Here is a 26,857-nt window from a genome sequence, read left to right on the forward strand (position 1 = left end):
TTGTTTTCATGTTTCACTTGGGGGCACAATGCACATAGTGTAGCGCGTTTTGAAATGTAAAGAAAGTGTTTTATACTATTGAACTGTATATATTAAATTATCCAAGAATCAAACTGTGTAGACTGTCCTTCTGCCCTCTGATGTTACTCGGGTCTTTACAAAATATATCGCCATTGTGCTTACTTGTTATCACAATTGTATTTGTATTAGCCACTAGAACCGTTGTCTTTCACTGTGAGTGACAGCATTCTGCTCTATCACAAGGAGCATATCGGCACACAGAGTAGTTTTGTTCAGTGCAAAGAACTACTGTGGTAGTGTGTGCTTTTTGAGACCAAAAACTATTTTTGCTTTTGCCAATGTTTGTTAAAATGGTGAGGGCCTGGCAGCTCCCACACCAATAAGGCTTTACAAAAACCATGCCAAAACAAGCCACACATTGACAAAATTAAAAAGCTGACCATCAATTTCAGACCACCTGGCTTTGCCAATGCTTCTTTATTTTTGTTTCCCATAATCTTTTTGAAACTGGTCACTCTGATTTTTGGGAAATTCTAGCATGCATCAACACATGCTACTAAATGATGCTGAAAAGGAATGGTACCTGAAAGTTTATAGTAGTTTAGTGAAACGTTTTTTTCCTGCTTTCATTTTTTTAATGAACAGTTTTTTTTTTAAAGAAAAGAATCATCAATCTTGCTTTCAAGCTTCTGCAAATATTTGCATCAAATTAGAGAGCATTTTAGAGCAGTATACATAGCCTCGTACTGATAAACTTTGAAAACGTTTGTACACATTTTTATACTGGCTCCAGTTTCAGTAGGGCAGTCAGAGCTTACAACATTTACCTAGCGCTAACCCTAATAAATTAATGAACCATAAATACACGTGTGAACAGCATTAATATATGGACTAAAATATTACCTTAACTGCAGGCAGTGCCCTTCCCTGATCCATAATCTGGTACAGAAAATGGGCAGCCAAAGGGTTTGTGCTGCAGGGGGTTGGGTCTACTTGTCCCAAGGACAAAATACACATGAAAACTTTTTGCCCTTGACCCCAAACAATATGTCCTGGGCGTCGGGCTATAGAAATTCCACATCCCTGCACATCACCACTTTTAAAAGTCATCAGCCGCCACTGTTAATATATCACATAAAAAAACAGCTTCCTACAGTGATATACTTAATGCATGGACATATTTAACAAATGGATTATCCTTGCATCACTTCTTCTTCCTTAATAACATTAAGACACTCCATTGAGGTCAAAATCAGAGTGTGTTATCGAAATGGTAAACATAAACCACATGCATACATACATACCACATACATTGATAGCATGAAAGAGAAGTTTTCAAACTTGGTTGGTCCTCACCCCAGCATCTGTTCTTGCCCTTTTTTCACTCCGTCCAGGAATCCTTGCAGCTCTCTGGCTCTTTTATTATCAACAAACTTCTCTCGGATGCAAGCATCTAAACACCATGTGAACTACAGAGGAAGGAAAGTGTGTTGCACGCAGTGAGGCACATTGGCTCATTAATAATTTGAAGAACACAACTCTTATTAATGTAACTATCATGTCAGGCCGGATCCAACAACCATGTAGGAAGCTACAAAGCAGCAGCCTATACATCAAGTCCACAGGGTTGAGGATGGGAACCACGAATCAACGAGTAGATCAAACCAAAAGACCAATGTAACAATCAAACTTTATAAAAACAGTAACAAAACAAAGCAGTTCTAGCATGCAACACAAAAAGCTTTTGGATAACAATTTTGAAATTGAGAAGACCGACTCAGAGTTTTGATGAACAGCTAATATAAATGAAGGACTGGGTATGTCAAGCATTGCTTTCAATATGCAGAAGCCTTCAGATATTACACTCTGCCTACATTTTATTTAAAATGGAAAAGTTGTGCTAATTTTAACTTATTAGGGTGCATGAAGGCAAAAGCATTTTCTCAGGCCCCTTCATCTTCCCAGTGACCGATCCAGTTTTCCTATTTTTGCAGCGGAAATGTTGAACTTATGCCTCTGTTCAAAATGTGTGTGCATCATGGCCAATGGAAAATAACAACGAATTACTCACTGTGCAGATTCTTGTAATCTTACGCCAACTATGGGGTCGATTAGGATCGCGGACGGACTGGAGTCCGTCCGCGACCCCTGAGGAGGAGGGAACGTCCGCATGGGCTGCGGCGTTCCCTCCGAGCAGATTAGGATGTGACCGCCTGGGTGGCGGTCACATCCTCTATCTTTAACACTGCGGCGGGTGCAGCTTCAAGCTGCACCCGCCGCAATGTTAAAAATGCATGCATCGCATTTGCATGCACAAAGTGGCAGGCACCGCGCGGTGCCTGCTGCTTTGTGCGCACAAATGCAGGGGTGTACCATAGGTACCCCCCATGTGCACCCCCCACCCCCCTTCACCCAGGGGGCCCGCAACGGGCCCCCGAAGTGAAACTCCGTATGCTTATCCACGGCGGAAAAGCATGTCATTCACACCATCCTAATATGGCTGGCGGTGTTTGATAGACACCGCCAGCCATGTTAGAGCTTTTCCGCGGCGGAAAAGCTGCGGACGGAATCCCAGACCCACCGCCATCCTAATATGGCGGTGGGTCTTTTGAGGATCCGCAGCAGTTTTTCCGCATCCTCCGGGCCGGCGGTGGCTTCCGCCGGCCTGGAGGATGCAGAAAAAATGCTATCATATTCGGCCCCTATGTCCCTCAATTCTATACTAATTGCACATCCGACACAGAACATGCAAATTTGAGGGGACTGAAATATTTTGCAGAGTGAAAAAAGATTTTAGGATCCACTCTGCTTAATGGATAAGAATACAAATACATCCGTCTACATGCATTTTCCAGTGGGGCCAGATAAGCCATTATAGATTATCATTAACTGCTGTGCTTAGAGACCACCACTGACTACCTTCAAGAAGAGGTGAAGAGATAATTCAAACAATTAAGAAAAACAAAACACCCATCAGTAAACAACCCACCACTTCCACAACACAATTGCCATCTACTGGCTCTAGTCCGAATTCCAAAAATTACTGTCCAACATGTTCACGTCTATGACCTTATTGATAATAACATAAAACTTGGCCAAGCCTCTGGATTAAGTTTTAACCCTCAAAGTGAGTTGGGGATTCAAAGCACTCGGGTACTTGGGACAGGTGTAGGAAAGAGCCCCTTTTGGACAGGGTCACCCCTCCCCCCACTTTTTGCCTGGTATTTAATGTGATTTTGATTGGAAGTGCATTGGGTTCCTGCTAACCAAGTCCCCAGTGCCATATTTATTTCCCAAAACTGTAGAACGAGTTACTTACCTTCGGTAACTATGTATCTGGTAGAGACACAGTCTAGCTGCAGATTCCTTAACTTAGAATATCCCCAAGCGTCAGACTGGATCCGGAAAACATTTCCCCCAGCAGGACCTCCGCACGCCGGGGGGGCGGCGTCGCCTGGCTCCGTTCTGACGCTGTCCACGGAAGTGAAGTCAGTGGAGCCATATAAGACCCCCTCAATGAGCTGACATCAGTTTTCTTCTTTTCCGCGTCCCAATGCAGATCCGGAGTTAAGCGGTTCCTCTGTCCCGGTCGGAGTCCTCGCTGCACCAGCTGCCGTCCCCAGTGGAGGGCTCCAAAAGGCACAGCTCTTCATCCCACTCTGTGGGCTCTCCTCGGGACAGATACCGGAGTCGTTCCCGTGGACGTCGTTCACCTGCCGCATGTAAGCACCTGAAGAAGTCACGGAGGTTATCGACCTTGCACAAGCATGACGCAGGGGGCCCCCGCTCTGCAACTAGATGTCTCTATCTGATCAATTGTTTCCCCCAATTGGCAATACCTTTAGCACTCTCTGAAAGTTCACAGTAAATAGTACCCCTGTTACCTAGGGCCTGAAGTACCTAAGGGCTGCAGCATGAATTGTGCCACCCAAAGAGACCCATCCCGAAACACATGCAAGACTGCCACTGCAGGCTGTGTGTTTTGGTGCAGCCGAAAGTGAAAACACGACATGACGCACATCCCTGTGTGCCATGACCCCTAATGCTGCATGTAGTATTTGAAAGTCACCCCTAGTCATGGTGCCTAACCCTACATGTGTGAGGATATATCTGCAAGAGGGAATATGCCCCTATGCTGCTCAGTTCCATTACAGCCAGTGCAAGTGAAGAGGGAAGCCATTTTAAAACATGTGCTGCCACTGGTAAAAACGAGTTCCCCAGCAACATGAAGGCTTCACTGAAAATAGAGATCTTTGGTATCAAACATCTCGTAGTGATTAATCCACACTGATTAAACTGCTGGATTTATTAATGCATGCACCAAGAGGGCACCTAAGAGGTGTCTCCTTAAAAACTACACCTACTGGTGTGTTAGCCGACTGGTTTTTGCTAGCCTGCCACCAAATGCCAGCTTCTGATCCTCAAGGGGCGAGGGCCTATGCTCTTGGGAGGCCGGAAACAAAGCCTGATCGGGAAGAGGGTGTTCACACTCCCTCCCACAGGATGACCTACTCATTAGTGTTCCCAGGCCGGCACGCTTCAAAGAAGCCACGTCCGTTGAAATGCAAATCTGGCTCCCCTCACAGGAGAGGAAGCCTACCCCTTTGTCAAGAGCCCTTTAGCATCTGGACAGGGAGGAAAATTAGCTAGTCAGGTAGGCGTGCCCACTCCCAGGCTAGTACCACCCCTAAGGAGGCCTAACCTGAAGTGGACAAGACTTTTCAGGAGTTGGTCATCTTTGTGATGGCAAGCTTAGGAATTCTGGTTCACGGTTCTGCCCACTTACAACAGGAAGAGGTCATATGGGAGCGTAGTGACTTCAGGGGTAGGTAGTCAATTGGCTACTGCCTTACACTCCCCTAACACCACTCAATTCAGTATTTTGGGAAGTCCCTGGAACCAGAAAATCAGATCCTGCCAACATGAAAAAAAGAAAAGGACGCGAGGGTCACAAAAAGCAAGACCAGAAGCGTAACAACGGGCTTGGCGCCAACCCTGCCGGCCTTCCTGCTGACTTCGACAAGTGTGCCAAAAGACAACTTGTCCTGCAGCTACTGTGTCTCCAAAGCCTGGGAGACCTGCCAGCACTTCACCAAGGAACAAAGAACTCCTGTGAAGCAGAGGACCTGCTTCCCTGCAACCTGCAGGCAACCAAAGAGACCTTAGATCACTTCAAGACTGCGTAAACTTGACGCCTAAAGACACCAGTGCACTGGTCACTCCAAGCCAGAGTTGAAGAGGGCCAACTGTGCTGGTGTGGTCCACCAGCCATCTAGAGATGGAGTACACAGTGATTTCACCCCTTGTGAACTCCCCAACGTCGCCTGCAGCCTCTGTTTGCAGGCCCCCTCTAATGAGATTGCTAAAGGTAAGGAAAACCCAATGCTTAACGACACCTCTGCACCCACTGCCCCAAGAAAAGAGGAGCAAAGGTGCCCCATGTACCGGAGCATCGTAAGGTCTGAGACACCCCCCACCTCCCTCCCCCAACTCCTTCCCACCCCTGTTGGTTCAGTCCAACTGGCCTCCCAGTCAAAGTCAACCCTTCATAGGATTCTGCATATATTTGAACTTTATAGAAAGAATTCTGGATATACAAATGGGAGAAATCAGTGTTATAAGTCCTCTCGGGAGTCCCACCGCCCCAACCTAGAGAATGTGAGATACCTATAGCAACTGAAGGGTTTAAATACCTGGGCATTTACGTTACCAGAGATCAAAAAGTCTTTTATGAAACTAACCTAGAGCCCCCACTCCATAATCTACACAGTGATGTGTAGCACTGGAGATCCCTCCCACTGTCGCTTATGGGCAGAGCTGCACTGTTTAAGACGATGGCCCTTCCACAATTCCTTTACATGCTACTGAACACCCGCTATCTGATCTCCCAACATACTTCCAAACTATTGAAACATCCATGCGAATACTTCTATAGGACGGCGGTTCCCCCAGAATTTCTCTACAAAAGTTAACAAGAGGCTGGTACAATGGGGAAGCGGCAGTCCCGGCCCTGAGTAAATACTATTGGACGGCTCCACTTACGGTGGTCAATCATTGGGTGCATTACCCTCAGGAGCACCCTGCATATGAAATGACTGCTATAATATGCAACCAGGGGGATGCTTGAGGGCTATTTACGGAGGCAACAGAATAGAATCCTTTCCTGAGCCAACCTACACTACACTGCGGATCTGGAAAGAGACACTCACAGCACTTGGGTGGAAGGATAGACTCACACAGATGACACCACTATGGGAGTCGGCATCTTTGGGACTTTGGGAACACACAGAGTATTTAGGAGGTGGGACCTGTGGGCAAAGGGAAAGGGGGACATTAAACTATTCGCAACATTGCAGCAAGAATATCAGTTAGCATCATCAGAAACCTTTAGATACCTACAAGTTAGGCATGCATTAAGAGCTAAACTTCCAAGGGGAGAGGACCTTCTGGATTACTCTCCACTGGAAGACAGGTTGCTGGACGAGCGTCTTGAGAAGAAGGCAACGTCTTTGATACATTGTAAAATCATGAATAACTCTCCAGATCCCTCACAAGCCCTGCAGGCCCGCTGGGAACAGGTCCTAGGACAGACAGAAGACAAGGACCGGATAGAAGCTCTAGCCTCGTCCAAAGAAGTAGCCATTAAGTCACGGTTTAGGCAGGTACAATTAAAAGTACTCCAAGGATCATTCAGTCAAACATACTTTATTTCGCATTATTTCAAAGCATCAATAAAATAACCTTGCCTTAATATAATAGATCATATGTTGCCCGCACAATCTTGGTAAATATGGATACACTTGACTCCCCAAACTGTATCAGTGGGTGTGGACAGGAAGGCTCCTTCCTTCACATAATGTGAGACTGACCAGCTATACAGACATATTGGTAGGAGGTTATATCTAGCATGCGAGAGGTACACACTGCCGTGATGCAGAAATCGGCACAATGGTGTCTACTGAATATCTGAAGGGAAACAGACCTCACCAGTAAAAACGCATTTGGGTGACATTGGGATGTATGGTGGCTAAGCGTAACATTGTTAGATTATGGGGTGCCCAAGTGCCCTGGAGTTGACCGTGAGTGAGAGATATGGATTGCTGCACGAAAGCCCCCAAAAAATATATGAAAGTAGGGGCTGCCCAGATAAATGGACAAAAGTATGGGGGAAGTGGAATAAATACCGAGGTATGATATGTGCACCGATACCACCATCAAGGCAAAGGAACCAGTTCATAATTGACCGAAGTATGGGGGTTTGGGATTGTGATAAATGATATTCTGGAAATATATGATCTCACTGATGAGAACTCTAAAGCTTGGTGCTGCCTTCGCAACATGTAACACGATATTGAATGTGTATTGACTCGCTGATTGTACGCAGTTTGTTTTTCTGCTTAAATAAAAAGATTTTTTTTTTTTAAAGAAGCATTTGCTTAACATGTGAATGACTTTGCCCCAACCACAGTGCCTGTCCACAGACATTAATGGCAAAGGAATTTACCAGTTTCCACTCCAGCACTGCGGACCTTCCAGAGAAAAGGCAAATGGGCCTCAACATGAGTCTTTCTCTGTTAATGACACAGTCTATGCTTGAAGATTAATCTAGCAAAAGGCCTTGGCATTCGTAAGGGGTGCTGTTGATTGTGAATGGGCATCAAAGTGATGTTGACACTGATAATTTGCAGTATTCAAATTCAGCCTATGCACCAAATGTACAATACTTTGGGTTCTTCTTTGTTTTCATTAGCCACATGGGCGTAGGAGATGATTCCGAACTATGCCAGGTATACGAGCTGCCACAAATCGACGTCAAAGAAGAGAGTGTATGCAAATAACAGACTGGCACTTTTAAGACAGTGCTGCAGCTCAGAAATGTTTGATTTGGCGCCTGCCTGAATAAGTATGGTTGTCACATAAGTCTGCAAATAAATTATACTCTTGCTAAACACTAGGGGACATTCTGCAAGGCTGAACACGTGTTAATTATTGTATATGAACTACAACTGTTATGTCAGATTCTTTTAAGTACAAAAGTATGACATGAGTGAAGGCAGCTGACACTTCTTACCTTATGACAGGGATCAACCGAGCAAATCTCACTAATGTCTAGGTCATGCAATGACATCAGCAGCTCTGCCCGTAGAGTGCAGTAGTGCACATTGCGTGTGCGAAGGAACAGAGTGCGAAGAAACTGAAGCACCATGTCGTACAGCTTCACGTTCTTCCCGATCATCTGCGTTAGCTTCTGGACCACCTAATAGCATGCAAAGGAGAAATATAAAAATACAAGAGAACACATCAGAACAGAAAGCATGGATGAAAGCATGAGTGGACAGAGCAAAGACATACAGTGAACCAAAGCTTGTGACACTCTGAGGTGTCACATGAAACAACACCATGATGATACTAGTGCTCTGCTTTGGTGTGGGCATTCACCTTAAGTCCCAGCAGTCTCTTTATTAGTAGTGCTCCATTCTGAAACACAATACATGCAACATCTAGATATGTTATAAACTCTCCTTAAAAATGTCTACTGGTTACGTACGGTTGATTTGCTACACGCAATATTTTTACTTGGTTTCCTGTTGGGGAAGAGGTCAAAAGATCGGACCTTAAAGTTAAACAAGAGTATACTGTACATGAGCAGGAAAATACAAGATAGAAGTTGGGTAAGTAGATTTAAGGCTCTAATTGAAACACTATTTTAGAAAAGAATTACAATTCCAATGGAATTAAGGGCAGGGTGTTCTACAGAGTAAGGAAATGACAGAAGACAAGTGATCGAAGTAAGGAAAGAAGAAGCTGTTACACACACTAGGATAAAAAGTGGAAACAAAGCAACAAAATGAGTGTTGAAGGCATTTCCAAAAATATGTGAAATTGCCACTTTGTGACTCCTACCTCGCCCTGGCGTCTGGTCTTTGGAGAAAGGCTGAAGAAGTTGTGCAGGACAGAAAGGTCACTGCTATACAGTATGTTCTCCTTCTCAAGAATGTACTGTTTAAGCAGAGGGGACACTTCATCACCGTATAGGGCCTGGTTATCCTGCCAGATTTGACGCTTCACCTCCACGGCGCAAGCCTTGTACAACTCCTTGTCCGCCATCACCAGCTTTAGTTTTTTCTCAGGAACCTGGAACAGTCACAGAAAGGACTTTAGCACAAATCGTTCTTCTACAAATTAAAAACTGTATAGCATAGGCGACCAATTTCTGAATGAAACATACCAAAATCAATAAAAAAGTAAAACACCTGCCAAGCATTTTCCAGGTGAATGGTTTTAGGTAACCGCATTCATCTTCAGATGACTTCTTCCATTTCTTTTAATTCTCCAATTCAATTCCATGAACACTACTGTATAACAAGTTACTTACCTTCAGTAAAGCCTTATGTGGTAGAGACATGATCTAGCCGCAGATTCCTTACCTTTGAATTTCCCAAGCGTTAGACTAGATCTGGCAGATTTTCTTCGAGCAGTACCCCAGCACGCCGGTGGGTGGCAACGGCTGGCACCACGTGGCATCAGCATCTGTGTCACCTACATAGGTGCCACCTCAGCGCGCTGACATCAGTTACTTTTCATGCCAGAAGCGCAGAGTCATGAAGTGTACTGACATTGGTGTGTTTGAAAACTAGGGGCCCTGAAACGGATCATTCCTGACCCTAGAACTCGGTCCGCAGTGTGGGGAGGATGGATGGGTTGGTTGGTAAGGAATTTGCAGTTAGATCATGTCTCTACCACATAAGGCGTTACCGAAGGTAAGTAACTTGTTCATCTGTTAGAGACACCAAGCATACCATCACCGGAGGAGAGACTGCAGACAAGTTTATATTAGAAAATCCTTCAGGACTGAGCAGCCAAAATGGCCGTCCCTGCCTGCTTGACTATCTAGGCAGTAATGCTTGGAAAAAGTATGCAGGGATGCCAACGTTGCCGCCTGATAGATGTCCAGGACTCGGACTCCACACTGCAACGCCATGGTAGCAGCCTTAGCTCTACTTCTTTGTCAGAGCAAAATCTTGATGCAGAGGACACGCCACAGCGAGATGGTCCTCTTCTGCAGCGCCCGTCCTTTCTTTGCTCCAGCGTACCCCACTAAAAGTTGGGCGTCCACCTGGAACTCTTTTGTGTGGTCAAGATAGACTGACAATGTTCTGTTTGGGTCCAGACAGCGGAGTCGCTTCTCTTCTTTAGAGGTATGCAGAGGAGCGATGAATGTGGGCAAGGAGACAGACTGTCCCACATGGACCTGTGTTACCACTTTCGGAAGGAAAGAGGCCATATTGCAAAGTACAACTTGCCAGGGAATATTATCAAGAAGGGAGGCTTGGACAATAAAGCCTGCAGCTCACTCACCCTTCTGGCAGAGGTAATTGTCACCAAAAAGGCTGTTTTAAAGGTAAGCAGCTGGAGGGGACAATTATGCAGGGGCTCGACGGGAGGGCACAAGGACAGTGAGAACCAAATTAAGGTCCCACTGAGGCATGATGAAGGGGGGCAGGTGGGAACATATGTACAAGACCTTTCAGAAATCTATATACAGTTGATTCAAATGAGGAGGGTTTGTCTGCCTTCCTGAGGCTGCCAAACCAAGACAAAATATACACTTTCAAAGTGCAAGGGTCAAAATAAAAAGTAACTCATCATAAAGGAGAGTAGAAAGAAGGTAAATAGACTTTTGTGTACAATATATTATGGCAGGAGTATACAGTCTTGGTGGAAGGGCGCCTAGCTGCCAAAATAAAATTTCAGAATTCGGGAGGAAAATCGAATGCTATCAACTGCCTCCGCTTAATCCCCAGGTGAGAAGTCAGAGTTGACAAGTTCGGGTGGGGAAATCTCCCCTGCTGCTGTAACAGAAGATACTCCCAAAGGAGCAGCTTCATCAGAGGATTGATGCTAATTTTCAGAAGCTCGGGATACCAAACTCTCCGTTGCCAATCCAGAGCCACCAGAATGACTTGGGGCCCGTCATTCCTGATCTTCTTGAACACTCTGGACAGGTGTACAGAAGGCCTGATCGCCACTCGCGATGAAATGTGTTGTCGAGCGATAGCCGCCTTGGAAACTCTAACGCACAGAATGGTTGACATTGTGCGTTCTCTTCAGAGACGAACAGATCTAACCAAGGCTCTCTCCACTGCTGAAATAGACCTTGCACCATCTCGAGTGGCGACACTATTCGTGATCAGCTGGGCATCGACAGCCGAGTGTCCACCCTGTCGTTCAGAGAACCTGCCAGTTGTTGAACCACCAGGATTACGCTCTGAAATTCCACCCAGGGCCTCTTAACAAAGGGTCCATGATCCCATCCCGGCCTGCTTGTTGCAGTAACACATGGTGGTGGTGTGGTCTATGAACACTTACATCAACTTCCCCATGACTGAGGGAAGAAATGCTTTCAATGCTAGTCTGATCGCTCAGAGCTTCAACAGGTTGATGTGGAATCCGGATTCTGCAGGGGAATGGAATCCACTGATATCCACCTCTTGCAGATGCCCACCACCCCCAACCCAGGATTGATCCATCTGTCACTACTGTGAGATCTGGTTAGGGAAAGTAGAGGGGTCTGCCTCTGACCCAATCGGGTTCAGAAGCCACCACCGCAGGTCCTTTGCAGTACCCTCTGATGCTGTGCCCACTGGAACCTCAGGTCCCACTGCAGAGCCCACATATGCCATCTGGCATATGTCACTAGCAGAAGCCCATGAGGCCAAGTACCCTCAGAGTCATTCTCATGAAATCCAGGCTAGTGGCTGAAATATCAGTATCATAGCCTGAATATCCTGGACTCGCTGCTCAGGAGGATATGCCCGGAACTGCACCCTATCCAAAACAGCTCAGCTGAAAGGGAGAGTCTGAGAACGAGGCTGGTGTGACTTTGTCACGTTTATAGTGAACCCCAGCGAAGGCAAAAGGTCCGCGATAGTCTGGAGGTGGGAGTCAACAGTATGGGGCAAAGCCGCCTCCAAAAGCCATTCATCGAGGTAGGGGGAAGACTGAAACCCCCAGCCTGTGCAGTTGAGCTGCGACCACCGACATCACCTTTGTGAACAACCGAGGGGTGCTGGTAAGGCCAAGGGGAGCACAGTGAACTGAAAGTGTTTGTGGCCTACCTTGAACCATACATAATGCTTAGTGGGCAGGCAGGATGGGGATGTTAAAATACACATCCTGCAAGTCCAATGCTACACGCCAGTCTTCTTGGTATAGGGCAGACAAGACGTGAGCCAAAATGAGCATCTTGAATTTCTCCTTCTTGAGGAAGAGATTGATGGCTCGAAGGTCTAGAATAGGTCAAGACATTTGTTTTTTTTGGGTATCAGAAAGAAGCGGGAATAACAACCACTACCTACTTCTGATATTGGAACACTTTCTATAGCCCCCTGGTGCAGGAGAGCTGTAACTTCCTCTTGGAGCAAGATTAGATTATCCTTTACCAACTGATCTTGAGATGGCGGTAAAGCGGGAGGGAAAGATTGAAAAGGGAGGGAGTAACCCCTCTAAATTGTCTGCAAGACCAATTTGCCCGATGTTATGGACTGCCAGTGGAGGAGATGATGGTGGATTCTCCCTCCAATTGGGCACCCATGGCCTTGCAGAACTAAAAGTAGGAGGGCTTTGAGGCTGCAGCTACCACAGAGTTGGTGGTGGATGACTTCTGGCTACCATTCCAATGGAATCGTGATGCACCGTGTCCACGTCCTCGCACAACTTGGGCAGCTTGCAAAGGATGGTGGCTGGGATAGGGCTGCATGGTTGAAAGCCCCTTCCATAGCCACGAAAGGGGCGAAAAACAGACAGGGAACGAGGTATCAATGAGATCAGCCTCGAGTCCTTGAAGTGCTCCAGAATCATGTCTGCCTTCTCTATCCAAAGAGATGAGTCCCATCGAAGGGCATGTCCAGAAGGTTGGTCTGGACAATCCCCGAAAAGCCAGATGTTCTCAGCCAGGCGTGGCACCGTAAGGTCACCGTTGACCAAACCACTCTGCCCAGGTAGTCAGTCATTTGCAAACCACACCTAATGGTGAACTTTGCTGCATCTCTCCCATCTTTCACTACTTTTGAGAGGTTTGCCTGGGCCTCCTCTGGGACCTGTGGCAGCACCTGCGCAACCGTTTCCCATACATTCTCAGGGAGTAACAGACCAAAAGTCATGCAGTGTTCACTGACTGCAATGCTAGGCTGGTGGAAGAAAACATCTTCCTAAGTGTGCCCGGCCTCTTGGATTCCTTGCACGGGGGAGCGGCAGCGAACGCGCCGTGGGAAGTTAAGGCTTGGACTACCATGCTCTCGGGGTTGGGATGTTGGCTGAGGAAACTAGGATCACCTGGGGCAGGGCGATGGGAGCAAGCTATTGTTCTGTTCACAGGAGCCCCTGTGCTAGGCTTGGATCAAGTTTCCAGAAGGAAATCCTTCAGTGCTTCATTAAAAGGCAAAAGGGATTCGGATAAGGAAGCCCCAGGCTGAAGCACCTCGGTCAAGGTTAGTCTTGACCTGCTCCAATGGTAGTTTCAGATCCAGGATCTCTGCTGCCCTCTTCACCACCCTTGCATACGATGCACCCTCCTCCATAGGCACGGCAGGTAGAGAGCACAAACCAAAATCTGGAGAGGTGTCCAATCCACTGGCCTCTGCTAATTCCTCATACCAGTCCAAATTCTCACTAGGGGTGTATAACAGTTGTTCTAAAGGGTCCAGAAACCCCTCCCACTCTTCCCACATGCCGGTCTGCTCTTCAAAAGGCTCAGGCAATAATATAGGATCATTGGGCCCCATTGGCGCCGGAATCGTCATAAACCCTGCCGTTCTGACTCCGAGTCGTCAGGGATAAGAATAGGACTAGCACCGCCTGTGGACTACCGTGGCACCGGGACTAGCGCTGGAGAAGGTTGCGTTGGCACGGCCGGGGCCAATCCAGATTTGGGATCGGAGCCATGAGACCCTGCGGAAGCCAGAGTAGTCGGTACAGAATCTGATGGGGCCTTCCCTGACCCCATGGGGCCTGATGGTTGACCTGCTCAAGTTCTTGGCGCATGGCCTAGTCAAATTCTTTCATTTGAGCGGGGGTCGCTCCGGCTCCAAGATATTCGGAGAGGCACGGAGTCGGACCTGGCAACGGCTCCGCAGAACCGTGCCTGAATGTCGATGTTCCTCACTTGATTTGCCAGCCGAAGGACAAGGTGAATTCGAAGTGCGTTTGGACTTCCACTTTTTGTGCTTCTTCCCTGAGTGTCCCGAGGACCGTGAGTTCAGCGAAAAGTACTTGGGGCAACGACCTCCTCCTTGATCGAGACCTCCTCGGAGTCCTGCTGGATGGCATCGACTGCCAGCCCAAAAGCAGCTTTAGGGACCGCTCCCTCAAAGCCTTCAGCGACATGCTCCGTCAATCTGAGCACTACATTGAGTCATGGTAGCGCTTGAGTTACAATAAGCACACAAGGTCAGTAACAGACATGGCGCGGTGACAGGCGCCACACGGCTTAAACCCTACCTTTCTAGATGAACATTCTTGACACACAGGAAAAATGCCTCAACAAAAGTCGAGAAAAGTCTGTCAAAAAGAGACGGAGGGGTAGTTCTTTTCCGGATCAGAGCTAACTGGCATGGAAAGAAAAGAAATGACGGCGCGTGCCTTGGCCAGCCTATATAGGTGACCACGATATCACTTCCGGCGCCAAATATGCCACATGGAACCAAACTAAGCCACCCGACAAGGCACAGGGGTACTGCTCATGCAAAAGTTTCCGGATGCAGTCTGATGCCAGGGAAATTCAAACGTAAGGAATATGCAGCAAGAAATCTCCATCAGATAACCCTTCAACTAGAGGTCCACCAGCATAAGGGGACGACACAACGTCTGCATGCTTGGGTCGAAGATCCAGAGTGCAGATCCCGCCGTAACAATGTCCAATTTCAGGCTTCCCCGATAAGGCAGAGAGCAACAAAATCGAAAAATTCAAAGAACTTTGTGAATACTTCTCTGAAACCAGGAAACCTGTCCTCTCACTTTGTTGTGGAGAGAGCGTACAGGGTGTCAGGAGCCCCACCAAGGTCAGGTGCGAGATCAATCATTGTTCGTATCCTCAACTTCCATGACCATGATGCCATTCTCAAAGTGGCAAGACAACGTGGCCCGCTGCACATTTTGAAAAACAACTATTATTGTGCTTCCAGACTATACCCAAGAGATCCAGGACAGGCAGAGATCATTTCACAGAGTAAAACAACAACTCAGGAAACGCAACCTGCAATACTTATTATTCCAGGTGAAACTGAGAATCCGGGAGGAAGGATGATACCTGGGAGTGACTGGATAACTGGAGTCCCACACAGAACAAGAAACTGAGGGGCCTCCTGGGGCCACAAGACAAAGTGGGCCAAGAAGGAGACCGGGCAGCATACTGAGGAGAAACAGCAGAGCGGTCTACTCAAGGAGGGGCTAGAGTGACACTTCAGCAGCCCTGATAGCTCATGAAGTGCTGGCCTGGAAGAAGTTGACCCCGAAAGATTGACAGAGGCTGCTAGGATCAGCGAGGCAGGGCTTGAGCACCAAACAAGCACCAGAGACAGGACCACATTGTACTGACTCACCCCCATCATGAGAAACTGGTTCTGGTGACCACATAAGAGTAATCAGTTATGATGTTGGGACTGTGTGGTCACAGATGCCTCGTGCATTGGGGATGCTAGTAGTTCCATGCCTCCAGCATGAGGCAATAGGATGTGGGGAGTTTTTCACTTGGAAATTGACACTAAAGCAGCTACACAGAGTGAAAGGCTGACTAGGACTACCTAATGAAACCAGATCACTTTTACGGGATGAGGGCTGGCGAAGAACCTAACTTCCAGAAGTATCTTGCATTCCTCTACTGGAATGAACTAGTGGATACACTGAAGAGAGGGGCGGTATCAAGTTTCTTGCTAAGATACAACCCAGACATTCTTATGTTGCAGGAAACTCATTTGATTGAGAATCACTGTACCGTTTTGGGTAGATGCCTACACAAAGTTCTGACTCACTTGTTTTTCACAACAAGCTCCAGACCTTAGGTATAATAGTCTGCAGATCACTCCCACCAGTGGTATCCAGGACTTGGGTGGACCAGGATTGGTGTTTAGAAGTGATACAGGGGAAATGGAATGGGGAGCCTATGGCAGTCAGAAAATGGGGGACTGGTTGATTCAGGATCTGGATATAACAATTCTCAGAGGGGACTTCAATCTCATTATGAAGGGAGAGTTCGATAGGCTTAACAGGCACCTTCAAAAGTTTGGAGGGATAACTGGTTGCAGACATTTACTAGGGCCTTGGATCTGGGGGACCTTTCGAGGGAGGTACATCTCACAGATAGACAGTATTTGTTGAATGTGTTTGGGATTGTGGGCTCCTTGCCAGGCTGGATTACTTTTTGGTCCATAGATCTCAAGGGCAATGGTATCAGGATAGGGGATTTTTGCCTTAGGGCATATATGATCACTCCCAACTACGCATGTGACTCACAGACTGTGATGCCTGGAGTGGAGAGGAGACTAAATCCTTGGGAGCGGAGTGACTGACACACAAGCAAATTGCTTACACTGAAATGTACTTCAAAGAGAAAGTGTGCGCCGTCACGTCAGGGGTGATAATTTAGGAAGCATATGAGGCAGTGATGAGGGGATGTTTAATATCACACATCACAGGGAAAAATAAAGAAAACTGAACCAGCGGACTGGGAGGTGGAGTATGTCCAGAACCACAGCCAGACGAGAAGCGCATCATTGATATACCTTGGGACGAGTACAGGCGACTGGTCGAAAAAAAGGCGAGGGCGCAATTTAGGTATAAGCAGCACAAACTGCACTGGGTTGGTAATAAGGCCAGTAGACTGTTGCATGGTGGGATGAGGGGGTAGGCGCTGGATGCGTAGGGTGGCGAGTGACAACAGAGAAGTGGTTCACATCGTAGAAGGCATAGCTCAGGTTTTTGCATCACATCTAAAAGAACTATATCACTCTGGGTCGGGGTGCTTGTTAGAAAAGCTATAGGGTTTTGTGGGCGACATCCCAACTCTGGATCTCAGTCGAGATGACTCAGCACTACTAGATGGGGAAATAAGTGGGGTAGAGATCTGAGAGGCAATACAGCAAAGTCAGAGAGGAAAAACTCCAGGACCAATTAGCTTCTCTCCTGAGTTCTTTAAAGGCTTGGGAAGACAGGTGGGGGAACCACTATGTTGCATGTTGTAAGAGGCCATGTCACTGGTAGCTTACCCAGCCACCTCAGACTAGCTACTGTAGAACTAATCCTTAAAGAGGGGAATCCTGCTCCTCCTATAGTCCAATTGTTCTATAGGAGTGTTGCTCACAGCCTTGGTAGAGGTGTCCTTTTCTTCTACGACACGTGACCCTGCCCGGTTTGCACAAATTGAGAAATTAAAATAGAAATATTGTGTTAAAGAAATGGGACGCAATCTGCACAAGGCAGTAAGGAATTCAGGTGCTGCCAGGCATACTTTGATTGCTCTCTAAATGTGTGCTGGTACATATCAAAGGAACATACTGGGGTGGCCAGTGGACAGAATCAGGGGTTGGGTGACTGGAGAGAGAGTCAGTTTTTATCACAAGTGAGCCCATACGGTATGCTGCCTACAAACACTACCATTATTAGCTGCTGTTGATTTGTGAATCTAATACCACTCTTTTCTCTGAAACTCTGTATCGTTATTGCTTCAGGGAGGCCCTTGTAGAGAGCAGAGGTGTTAGTGTTGTGTGAACATCCCTTTGCACCTTCAGCAACACCGCAGCATGCTTGTTCTTAAGCATTCAGAAGTCAGATTAAGATGATGGTGCCCTTCACTCACGCAGAAGTACAATCAAAATGAAAACAAGGATGGACAAAGTCAAATGCATAATACTTAAGTTAAGTGTGAGGGGGTGGGGCGTCATATTCAAACTGTAGGAGACAGCACCTACTGTGGGGTCATGAAGCTGCACAAGACACACAGTTCTTTCAAGTGATTGATGTGTTTTGTGTGATGACAAAGTTCTCGCCAAAAACTAAAGCAGCCTTGTTAGAACCGACTGTCTCTAGTTGGCAGAGGTATACACTTCTGACAAATAGGGACACACCTTTTCTAGTCAGGGCAAGGGGATCACACACTTAGATAACCCCTGCTCACCCGCTTGGTAGCTTGGCAAAACAGACAGGCTTATCTCAGAGGCAGTGCGTTAAGCATTTATGACCACATACAGTAATAAAGTGAATACACTACAAATGGACACGACACAGTAGTATTATAAAAATAAGGATGTTTATATAAGGCTTAGCACAAGACCAAATAACGACAAAAATATACCACAATCTTAATAAATACTCTTGGAAGGAAAAATAATAGTTCAAGTGTAGTTTCTTCTTAGCACAAAGTCTTTAGTAACAAAAGCAACTCTTCTTCTTTAAATCACAGTTCTTGGCAACAATGTAACCCCCCACAGGAGTCACACGACGTCGAGGCAAAGTTAATCCAAAGGTTCGGCGTCGACCGCGAGGAGCGCTATGTCGAGCCCTGAGTCGCAACAGACCCCCACAACACAGTACCTTGGAAAAGTGAAGCACACGATGATCGGCGGCATCGAGATGTCCGGCGTCGCGTCTTCGGTGTCGATCGGGCCTCGGAGTCGGGGCGATCTGCAGCGGCGTCGACAGATGTCAGGCAGGAGCAGCGCTCACGAGGCGAAGCAGGATACAGCGTCGTCGTCGATGTCGATGTTGACGTTGCAAGAGTGAGCAGCGCTCACGGCGTCGAGAGGGCTCGGTGTCGAGGCGTCGGCAGCGGCTTCGCTACTAGCGTCGATCGGGCCAGGCAGCCGGCGTCGAAGAGGCTGGACACGGGAGCTGCACTCACGATGTCGAGCTGGATTCGGCGGCGTCCGTCGGCGTCGGGATTGCTGGATTATTCAGAGGTGCTGGACTTTCAGGTTCCAGCAACAAGCACTTTCAGCAAATAATGAAGTCCTTTAGCCCTGTGACTTCAACAGGAGGCTGGCACTCTTCCAGCCTTTGGAGATTTCCTTGGCAAAGCTTGGGAGTACACACTCCGTTCCTCTCTCCTGGTTCCTTGGCAAAAATAAAGAAGTGACTGCAGGATTCCCCCCAGCAAACAGCACACTGGCAGAAGGGGTAGGCAAGTCCTTGGATCAGCAGGCTTCTTGTCCTTGGTTCAGGTTTTCTTGTCAGAAGTGATCTAAATTCTTGGTTCAGGGGTCCTTCTCTTCTACCCCTTTTCTGCTTTGATCCCTTTGTCCATGCAGGGGAATTTCCCCCCATCCTGGGTTTGTTGTGGGTGTTAGAACAATTAGGATGACCCCAAAACATATAATCTTCGTACACAAATTTGCATATGTTACCTTCATTTTATTAAAAACAGGCATTCACTGCCAAAACTCATGAATTCTTAACAAATGAAATCTTATATAAAATGCAATTTACAGTGACATCAAAATATTTGTCAAATACACATTATACAATCATTACAATAAAAATGCAATTGAAATTTAAAAAGTCCTTATGACATAAGGACATTTTAAATTTCAATTGCATTTTTATTGTAATGATTGTATAATGTGTATTTGACAAATATTTTGATGTCACTGTGAATTGCATTTTATATAAGATTTCATTTGTTAAGAATTCATGAGTTTTGGCAGTGAATGCCCGTTTTTAATAAAATGAAGGTAACATATGCAAATTTGTGTACGAAGATTATATGTTTTGGGGTCATCCTAATTGTACTATAAGGTCTTGAAAAAGTACTACATTGAAGAACACAGAAAGGAAACTTTTCTTTTATACTGTTTGTGTTACCCAGTCCTTTCTGGTTTATGGGAAACTCTCTCTTTTTGTAAAGTTTGTTGTGGGTGTTGCCAGGCCGAGGCACCTGGCCTATTCACTGTGCAGGGCAGGGTCTTCAGCCGCCCAGCAGGAAGTGGAGCCAGCATTGTCACTGGCAGGGGCAGGGCCATCAGTCGCCCGGTAGGAGGTGGGGCCAGGATCGTCCCTGGCAGGCACAGAGCCAGCATTGTGTCAGGCAGGGCAGGCTATCAGGAGCTACTCTTCCCCTACTCTCAATGCAAATGCCTCACTCACCCCAAACTGACTCATTCAGACCTCTGGAGCCACCCAGCTCCTGTCACACGCACACCAAACCAGCAGAGACCAGTAGACAGTCAGACAAGAAAAGAGCCACTTTCTAAAAGTGCTATTTTCAAACACAGAGTCTAAAAACCATCCACCAAAACGGATGCGTTATTAAACTCTGAGTTCAGGGATACCAAACTTGACATTGTACCATGCTTCCCGAGCCCGCTAGGATTATAGCATTAATAATCCGGGCAGCCCATTCTAACTGAGGGAGAGCAGGTAACCTTACAATAGTGAAAAACGAAGATGGCTGTAATTCACTATTAGGACATGCCAACCTCATCGGGCTTGTCCTGCCTTATACTTACAATGCACCCTGCCCTTGGGCCTACTATAGGGGTGACTAACATGAAGTTAAGGGAAGGTTTAGGGACTGGCAAGTAGGTGTACTTGCGCAGCCCGTGTGACAGTGCCAGACTGCACGTAGGTCTAGCAATGGCAGACCTTTAGGCATATTTTACCAGGCTGCTTCTGTGGGTGGCACAATACGTGCTGCAAGCCCACTAGCAGCATTTGTATTTACAAGCCCTGGCACTCCTGGTGCACGCTACTAGGGACTGACAGTAAACCAAATAAGCCAAACATGGAATTCAATCAATACAGCAATTTTACATAGGGAGCACTTGCACTGTGGCACTGATCAGCAGTGGCACAGTGCCCAAAGCAATATTCCAGCAAAACCTTGTAAACAGAGGAGGCAAACAGAAAAAAAATGGAGTAGAGACTCATGCCAATGATGCCAGGTCTAACACGTGTCCCCTCCAACTGAAATGTGGGGAGAACTACCCTTACCCTAGGGAGTCCTCATCACTAAGGCAGAAAAATCTGGACAGACCATCAGCATTGGCATGATCTGTACCAGGGCAGTGTTCCACCGTGAAGTTCATCCCCTGTAGGGAAATGGACCACCTCAACAGCTTTGGATTCTCACCCCTCATCTGCATCAACCATCAGAGGGGCCTGTGGTCTGTCTGAACCCGGAAGTGAGTCCCAAACAGGTAGGGTCTTAGCTTCTTCAGCGCCCAGACCACAGCAAATGCTTCTCTCTCTATCACGCTCCACCTCTGTTCCCTGGGAAGTAACCTCCTACTGATGAAGGCTACAGGTAAGTCTCGGCCCTCTTCATTCACCTGAGCTAGAACAGCCCCCACGCCATGCTCTGAAGCGTCCGTCTGGACAACAAATTCTTTAGAAAAGTCGGGTGCCTGGAGTATGGGTGCTGTGCACATTGCAGTTTTCAGGGTGTCAAAGGCCGTCTGACAGGCGTCAGTCCAGATCACAAGTCGTGGCTGCTTCCTGGAAGTCAGCGAAGTCAAGGGGTGCACAATGTTGCCATAATCCTTGACAAACCTCCTGTAGTAACCCGTGAGACCCAAGAAGGCTCTCTTGAGTCTGGCTTTTGGGTGGTACCCAAGCAAGGATGGAATCAATCTTGGGTTGTAGGGGGGCCACCTTGCCGCTCCCTACTTGGTGCCCCAAGTACACCACTGAACCCTGCCCAATCTGGCACTTACTGCCTTTGATTGTGAGGCCTGCTCTGCGCAGGGCCAACAACACTTCCTGGAGGTGGCGCAAGTGTTCCTCCCAGCTGGCGTTGAACACTGCGATGTCGTCCAGGTAGGCGGCACTGAAATCCTCCAGTCCAGCCAATACCTGGTTGACCAACCTCTGGAAGGTGGCAGGGGCATTCTTCATCCCAAAGGGCATAACCCGGAACTGGTGGTGCCCATCTGGTGTGGAGAATGCGGACCTCTCCTTTGCCCCATCAGTCAAGGCGATCTGCCAGTACCCAGACGTTAGATCAAACGTACTAAGGTACCGGGCAGCCCCCAACCGATCTATGAGCTCATCAGCTCTGGGGATGGGGTGCGCGTCAGTCTTGGTGACTGAATTGAGTCCTCAGTAATCCACACAGAACCGAAATTCTGGTGAAGCACCAGGCGCTGCAGCCTTCGGGACCAAGACCACTGGGCTGGCCCAGGGACTGCTAGAGGACTCAACCACCCCTAAGGCACACATTTTAGAGACCTCCTCTTTGATGTATGCTCTGACCTTGTCAGTCACTCTGTAGGCCTTGTGCTTCACAGGAGTACTGTCCCCGGTGTCCACATCATGGACACACCACTGAGTGACACCAGGAATCAAGGAGAACAGATCAGGGAATTGTCCCAACAGTTGGCGACAATCTTGCTGCTGCTCAGGGGTCAGTGTGTCAGAGAGGACAACACCATCCACTGACCCATCTTGCTCTTTTGCATACAGGAGGTCAGGAAGAGGCTCGCTCTACTCCTCCATTCCAGCATCTGTAGCTAGGAGCATGCCCACTTCGGACCTCTCTAAGTGGGGCTTTAAACGGTTGACATGCAGGACCCGCAAGGGGTTCCTGGGAGACTTCAAGACCACCATGTAGGTGACATCGCTCTTTTTCTCCACAACCTCAAACGGTCCAGTCCACCTGTCCTTGAGCGTACAAGGTTCCACAGGGGACATGACCCAAACTTTCTGACCAGGCTGAAGCTCCACCAGAGTGGCATTCTGGTCGTACCACCACTTCATCTCTTCCTGGCTGGCCTCCAGATTTGCCTGAGCAAGATCTCTGAAGCGCCAAGTCTGGGTCCTAAAGGCCAGCATGTAACTGTATACATCCTGGGGAGGTTTCCTGGGAGATTGCTCCCAGCCTTCTTTGACCAGACTCAAAGGTCCCCTTACTGGGTGTCCATACAAAAGCTCAAAGGGGCTGAACCCTAGAGACTTCTGTGGCACCTCACGGTAAGCAAACAGCAGGCATGGCAAGAGGACATCCCATTTACGCCTCATTGGTTCTTCAAGACCCATAATCATGCCTTTAAGGGTTCGGTTGAATCTCTCAATAAACCCGTTACCTTGTGGGTGGTAAGGAGTGGTGAACTTGTAAGTTACCCCACACTCCTTCCACAGAGACTTCATATAATTGGAAATGAAGTTGGTGCCCCGGTCTAACACCACCTCTCTGGGGAACCCCATGCGGGAGAAAACACCCACCAGTGCCCGTCCCACCACGGGGCCGTTACTGTTCTGAGAGGGATGGCTTCCGGGTATCGTGTGGCATGGTCCACCAAGACCAGGATGAACCTGTTGCCCAGGGCTGTCTTGGGGTCCAGGGGCCCTACAATGTCAATCCACACCCGGTCAAAGGGGGTACTGACCACGGGAAAAGGTTGGAGGGGAGCCTTCTGCCCGCTTTTCCCACTTGCCTGGCAAGTTTGACAGGTTTTTCAATGGATATCTGTATCCCTTCTCATCTGAGGCCAATAAAAATGGGTGACAAGCCTGTCATAGGTCTTGTCCTGCCCCAGGTGTCGAGCTAACGGAACGTCATGAGCCAAATACAGTAGGAAGGCTCTGAAGCGCTGGGGTACCACCAGCACACGGGCTGACCCAGGCTCAGCAGCCTTAGGCTCGCTATACAGGAGATCGTTCTCCCAGTAGAGCAAATGTGACCCTGACTGATCACCTGTTGTCTGGGCTGAGGCCTGCTGCCTCATACCCAGAAGAGAAAGGCACACTTTCTGTTCTGCACAAAATTCTTCGCTGGAGGGACCACCATCCTGCTGCCAGTGGGTCAGCTCGGGCAGGTCTCCCAGTTCAGCAACTTGTTCCCCTGTGGGTTCCAGGGCATCCCCCTCAAGGTCTGCCTCCTCCTGGACCACGGGAACTATGGGAGACGGTTTCCCGTGTCCCCTGCCTCTTCTCGTCACAGCTGGGTCCTGGGCCATACTATCAGGCTCCAGAACCCCATCAACACCCTTACTTGCTGTCATTGATCGAGTGGTCGCACACACCCACTCTGGCAAACCCAACATTTTCAAATGTGTCTATCGCTCCACCTTAGCCCAAGGGGAGTCTTCCAAATCATTGCCCAGGAGACAATCAACAGGCATGGCGGGCCTTACAGCAACTTGAAGAGTACCTGAAACCCCCCCCCCCCCATTCAAAGGGAACCTGAGCTACCTCACACTCTCTCTGGGAGTTGTCAGCAGCTATCACAGGGTAGAATGCGTGGGGGACCACCTGCTCTCTGGACACCAAGTGACACTTGACAGCTGTCACACTCGCTCCGGTGTGTCCGAGAGCTTCCACTCTATGGCCATTAATGGTCACCCACTGCCTATATTTATTAGTGTTACTAGACAGAGGGGGTGGAGGGACCATTTCCATGTCTCCTAAAGAGACCAGGGACATCTCTGCGGGGCCCCTCCCTCCAGGGGCAACCATCTCCTCCCCTCCCAGGGCTACACTCGCCATCTGACGGGGGGGTGCACGTGGTGGTGCATTAGAATTCTTCATGGGACACTGGGGATCATAATAACGGTGTCCCACCTGCTTACAAACGTAGCAGGTCATTGGGCCCCTATGAACATGTTTACCTGTCGGGGCCTCTGGCTTCTTTCCTGGGGAAGGCTGGGAACACTTCCCTTGGTTCCCTTGGGGATTACTTTGGGGCCCTTTCTGGAACTCCCTCGGTTTACCCTTGTCCCCCCCACTCTTCTGCTGGGGACCCTGCCTACCTTTGGCTGAGTCTCCCACTGGACCCTTGTGGACCCTGGTACTGACCCAGCGGTCCGCCTTCTCAGCAAGTTTTCTAGGGCTAGATATCTTGCTTTCAATAAGGTGCTGGCGCAGCTCTGGAAAACAGTTATTAGACAAGTGCTCCCAAGCAAACAAATCATAAAGAGCATCATAACTTTCCACTTTGCTGCCCTTTACCCAACCATCCATGGCTCTGCAAAAAAATGACACATATTCAACCCAGCGAAGTAAGGGCAGTCGGATGACTTAAGCTCTTCAGTCGAAAGAGGAGAGAGAGCGCTGTTCCGTTGACTGGAAGCAGAATCAGGAACCTTCCTGAGTTTAACCAGACGGGACACAGATTCAGCCGCTCCCCGAGAGAAGGCAGCGAGTGAGTTTCCCGGTACAGACACAGGCACAGGCACAGGTACCAGTGCAGCGGGAGCGTCTTACTCATATCGCGGCGTTTCCGCTCTGAGGCTTTGACGCAATCCGGGCCTTTGTGTTGCCTTGACGCCGGCACCTGACCGGGAGCCCAAAGGAGGTGAGGTCGCTTCCGCGAGGGGGGGCAAGGAGGAAGGCGCGAGTGCGGCAGCTGTTAGAGGCTGCCGCGAAGTAAGAGCCGGGGGGGGGGTCGACTAGGCAGGTTGAGTAGGTTCAATCCAGCCCGTAGCCCCCTGCCGAGTGCTCCGCTCGTGCTCAGCGCCTTTGCGCTTTTTTGGGCAATCTACCAACGGCACCCCCACAGCCCCTCTTGCTAGCTGTAGCAGGAGGGCGGGGGGGGCATAGTAAACAACCAGCCCCCTGCAGTGGTAATTAAACACCCTTCCCACCCCCCAGGAGAGGCCCTGGAGGCCCTAGGAGGCACCACAGGAAGCACATAAGAAGTCTGCCAGCGGACCCACGGAGGGTACATCCCAGTCAAATTAGCACAAATTAGCACAAACAGGATCTGCACACCCCTCGAACCACTTAAAACCAACACTGAGGATCTAGGCCTCAGGGGGCCATACTGTATGTGCATGAATCCAAGAATAATCAAAGAATAACTAAAAGAACTACCAAGGAGCAGCAAGGGTGGCCAAGGCTCAATAAACCTAACAACCCTAACAACCCTAATAAGTCATAAACTTAACAACTCAACAACCTGTCTTGAATAAGCATATCATTACATTCCTTAAAATCCGGTGTCTACAGAAGGGGGAAAATCAAACCAACCATACAAGCCGAGTGCAGACGACTAGACCCACATAACTCTACTATCAGTGTACTATAAGTGTACGCAGCCTTGCCTACAGGCTATCGAACATTGCCGAGGATACCAAAAAACCCCGGCGTGAAGAGCAGAGCTACAACAAAAAACCACAACAAAGATGAGGTCCAGGAAAGTAAGGAAGGCGGTATCGGTCCTAAAACGAAAAAGGACCAGGCAACCGATATCAGCGCTGGTTCCTCATCTAGCCAGTGAAACTCTACCAGCAAATGGTATCCCCCCTGAAGGGTGTAGCGGCTCTTCCCAAAAGGCCACTACCAAGATTAAATCACACGAAGGAAAGCAGTCGGATCTGTTAAAATACTTTCTAACTACACCTAAAATCTCCCAACAGCTTCAGCCCCAGGAGGCAACCAGGAGCAGGAATCCACTCTGGGAGTGGAAATCAACTTCCCCTCTCCAACAACAGTCGAACGTCCAGCCTTGGGAAGGCGAATACAACAAGTCAGTTCAAGCCAGGGAGGTATTTACCTTTGGCGCCACCCCAACCAAACCATCGCCCAGTCTTGAAAGTCTTGGAAGCCGGGGTGGGGCCACTCCAGAATCATGTAATTTCAACAGCCAACAGGATACATCCTCGGGTGAGGCTTTGGGCCAGCAACCGGCTCATCTGGCGTCAGACACCCAGGGTGGATTCATGTCGCAAACCTCACCAGCGAGCCCATTGAAATCACAGACTGATTCCACAGAAAAAACCCAGAAACAATGCACTTTGGCAACCTCCCAAGGAGAAGACCTTCTCACCGCAATAGAAGATTTGCCGGTCCCGCATCAGAAGACAATTTGTGTGAACTAACTATGCCTCCGTCTCAAAAGACGCTTATTAAA

General features: G+C 48.3%; 1 protein-coding gene across 1 annotated transcript in view; it reads right to left on the reverse strand.

Moving 5' to 3' along the window:
- NELFB (negative elongation factor complex member B) overlaps positions 1-26,857 on the reverse strand; it is a 210,594-nt gene that overhangs the window by 118,810 nt on the left and 64,927 nt on the right. The window contains exons 4-6 of the mRNA XM_078642025.1: positions 8,926-9,156; positions 8,093-8,278; positions 1,378-1,490 (exon numbers count right to left, since the gene is read on the reverse strand). Of these exons, the coding sequence (XP_078498151.1) occupies positions 1,378-1,490; positions 8,093-8,278; positions 8,926-9,156 (530 nt within the window). The remainder of the gene's footprint in view (positions 1-1,377; positions 1,491-8,092; positions 8,279-8,925; positions 9,157-26,857) is intronic.

This window comes from Lissotriton helveticus, chromosome 5_1, assembly GCF_964261635.1.
Source record: "Lissotriton helveticus chromosome 5_1, aLisHel1.1, whole genome shotgun sequence".
NCBI lineage: Eukaryota > Metazoa > Chordata > Amphibia > Caudata > Salamandridae > Lissotriton > Lissotriton helveticus.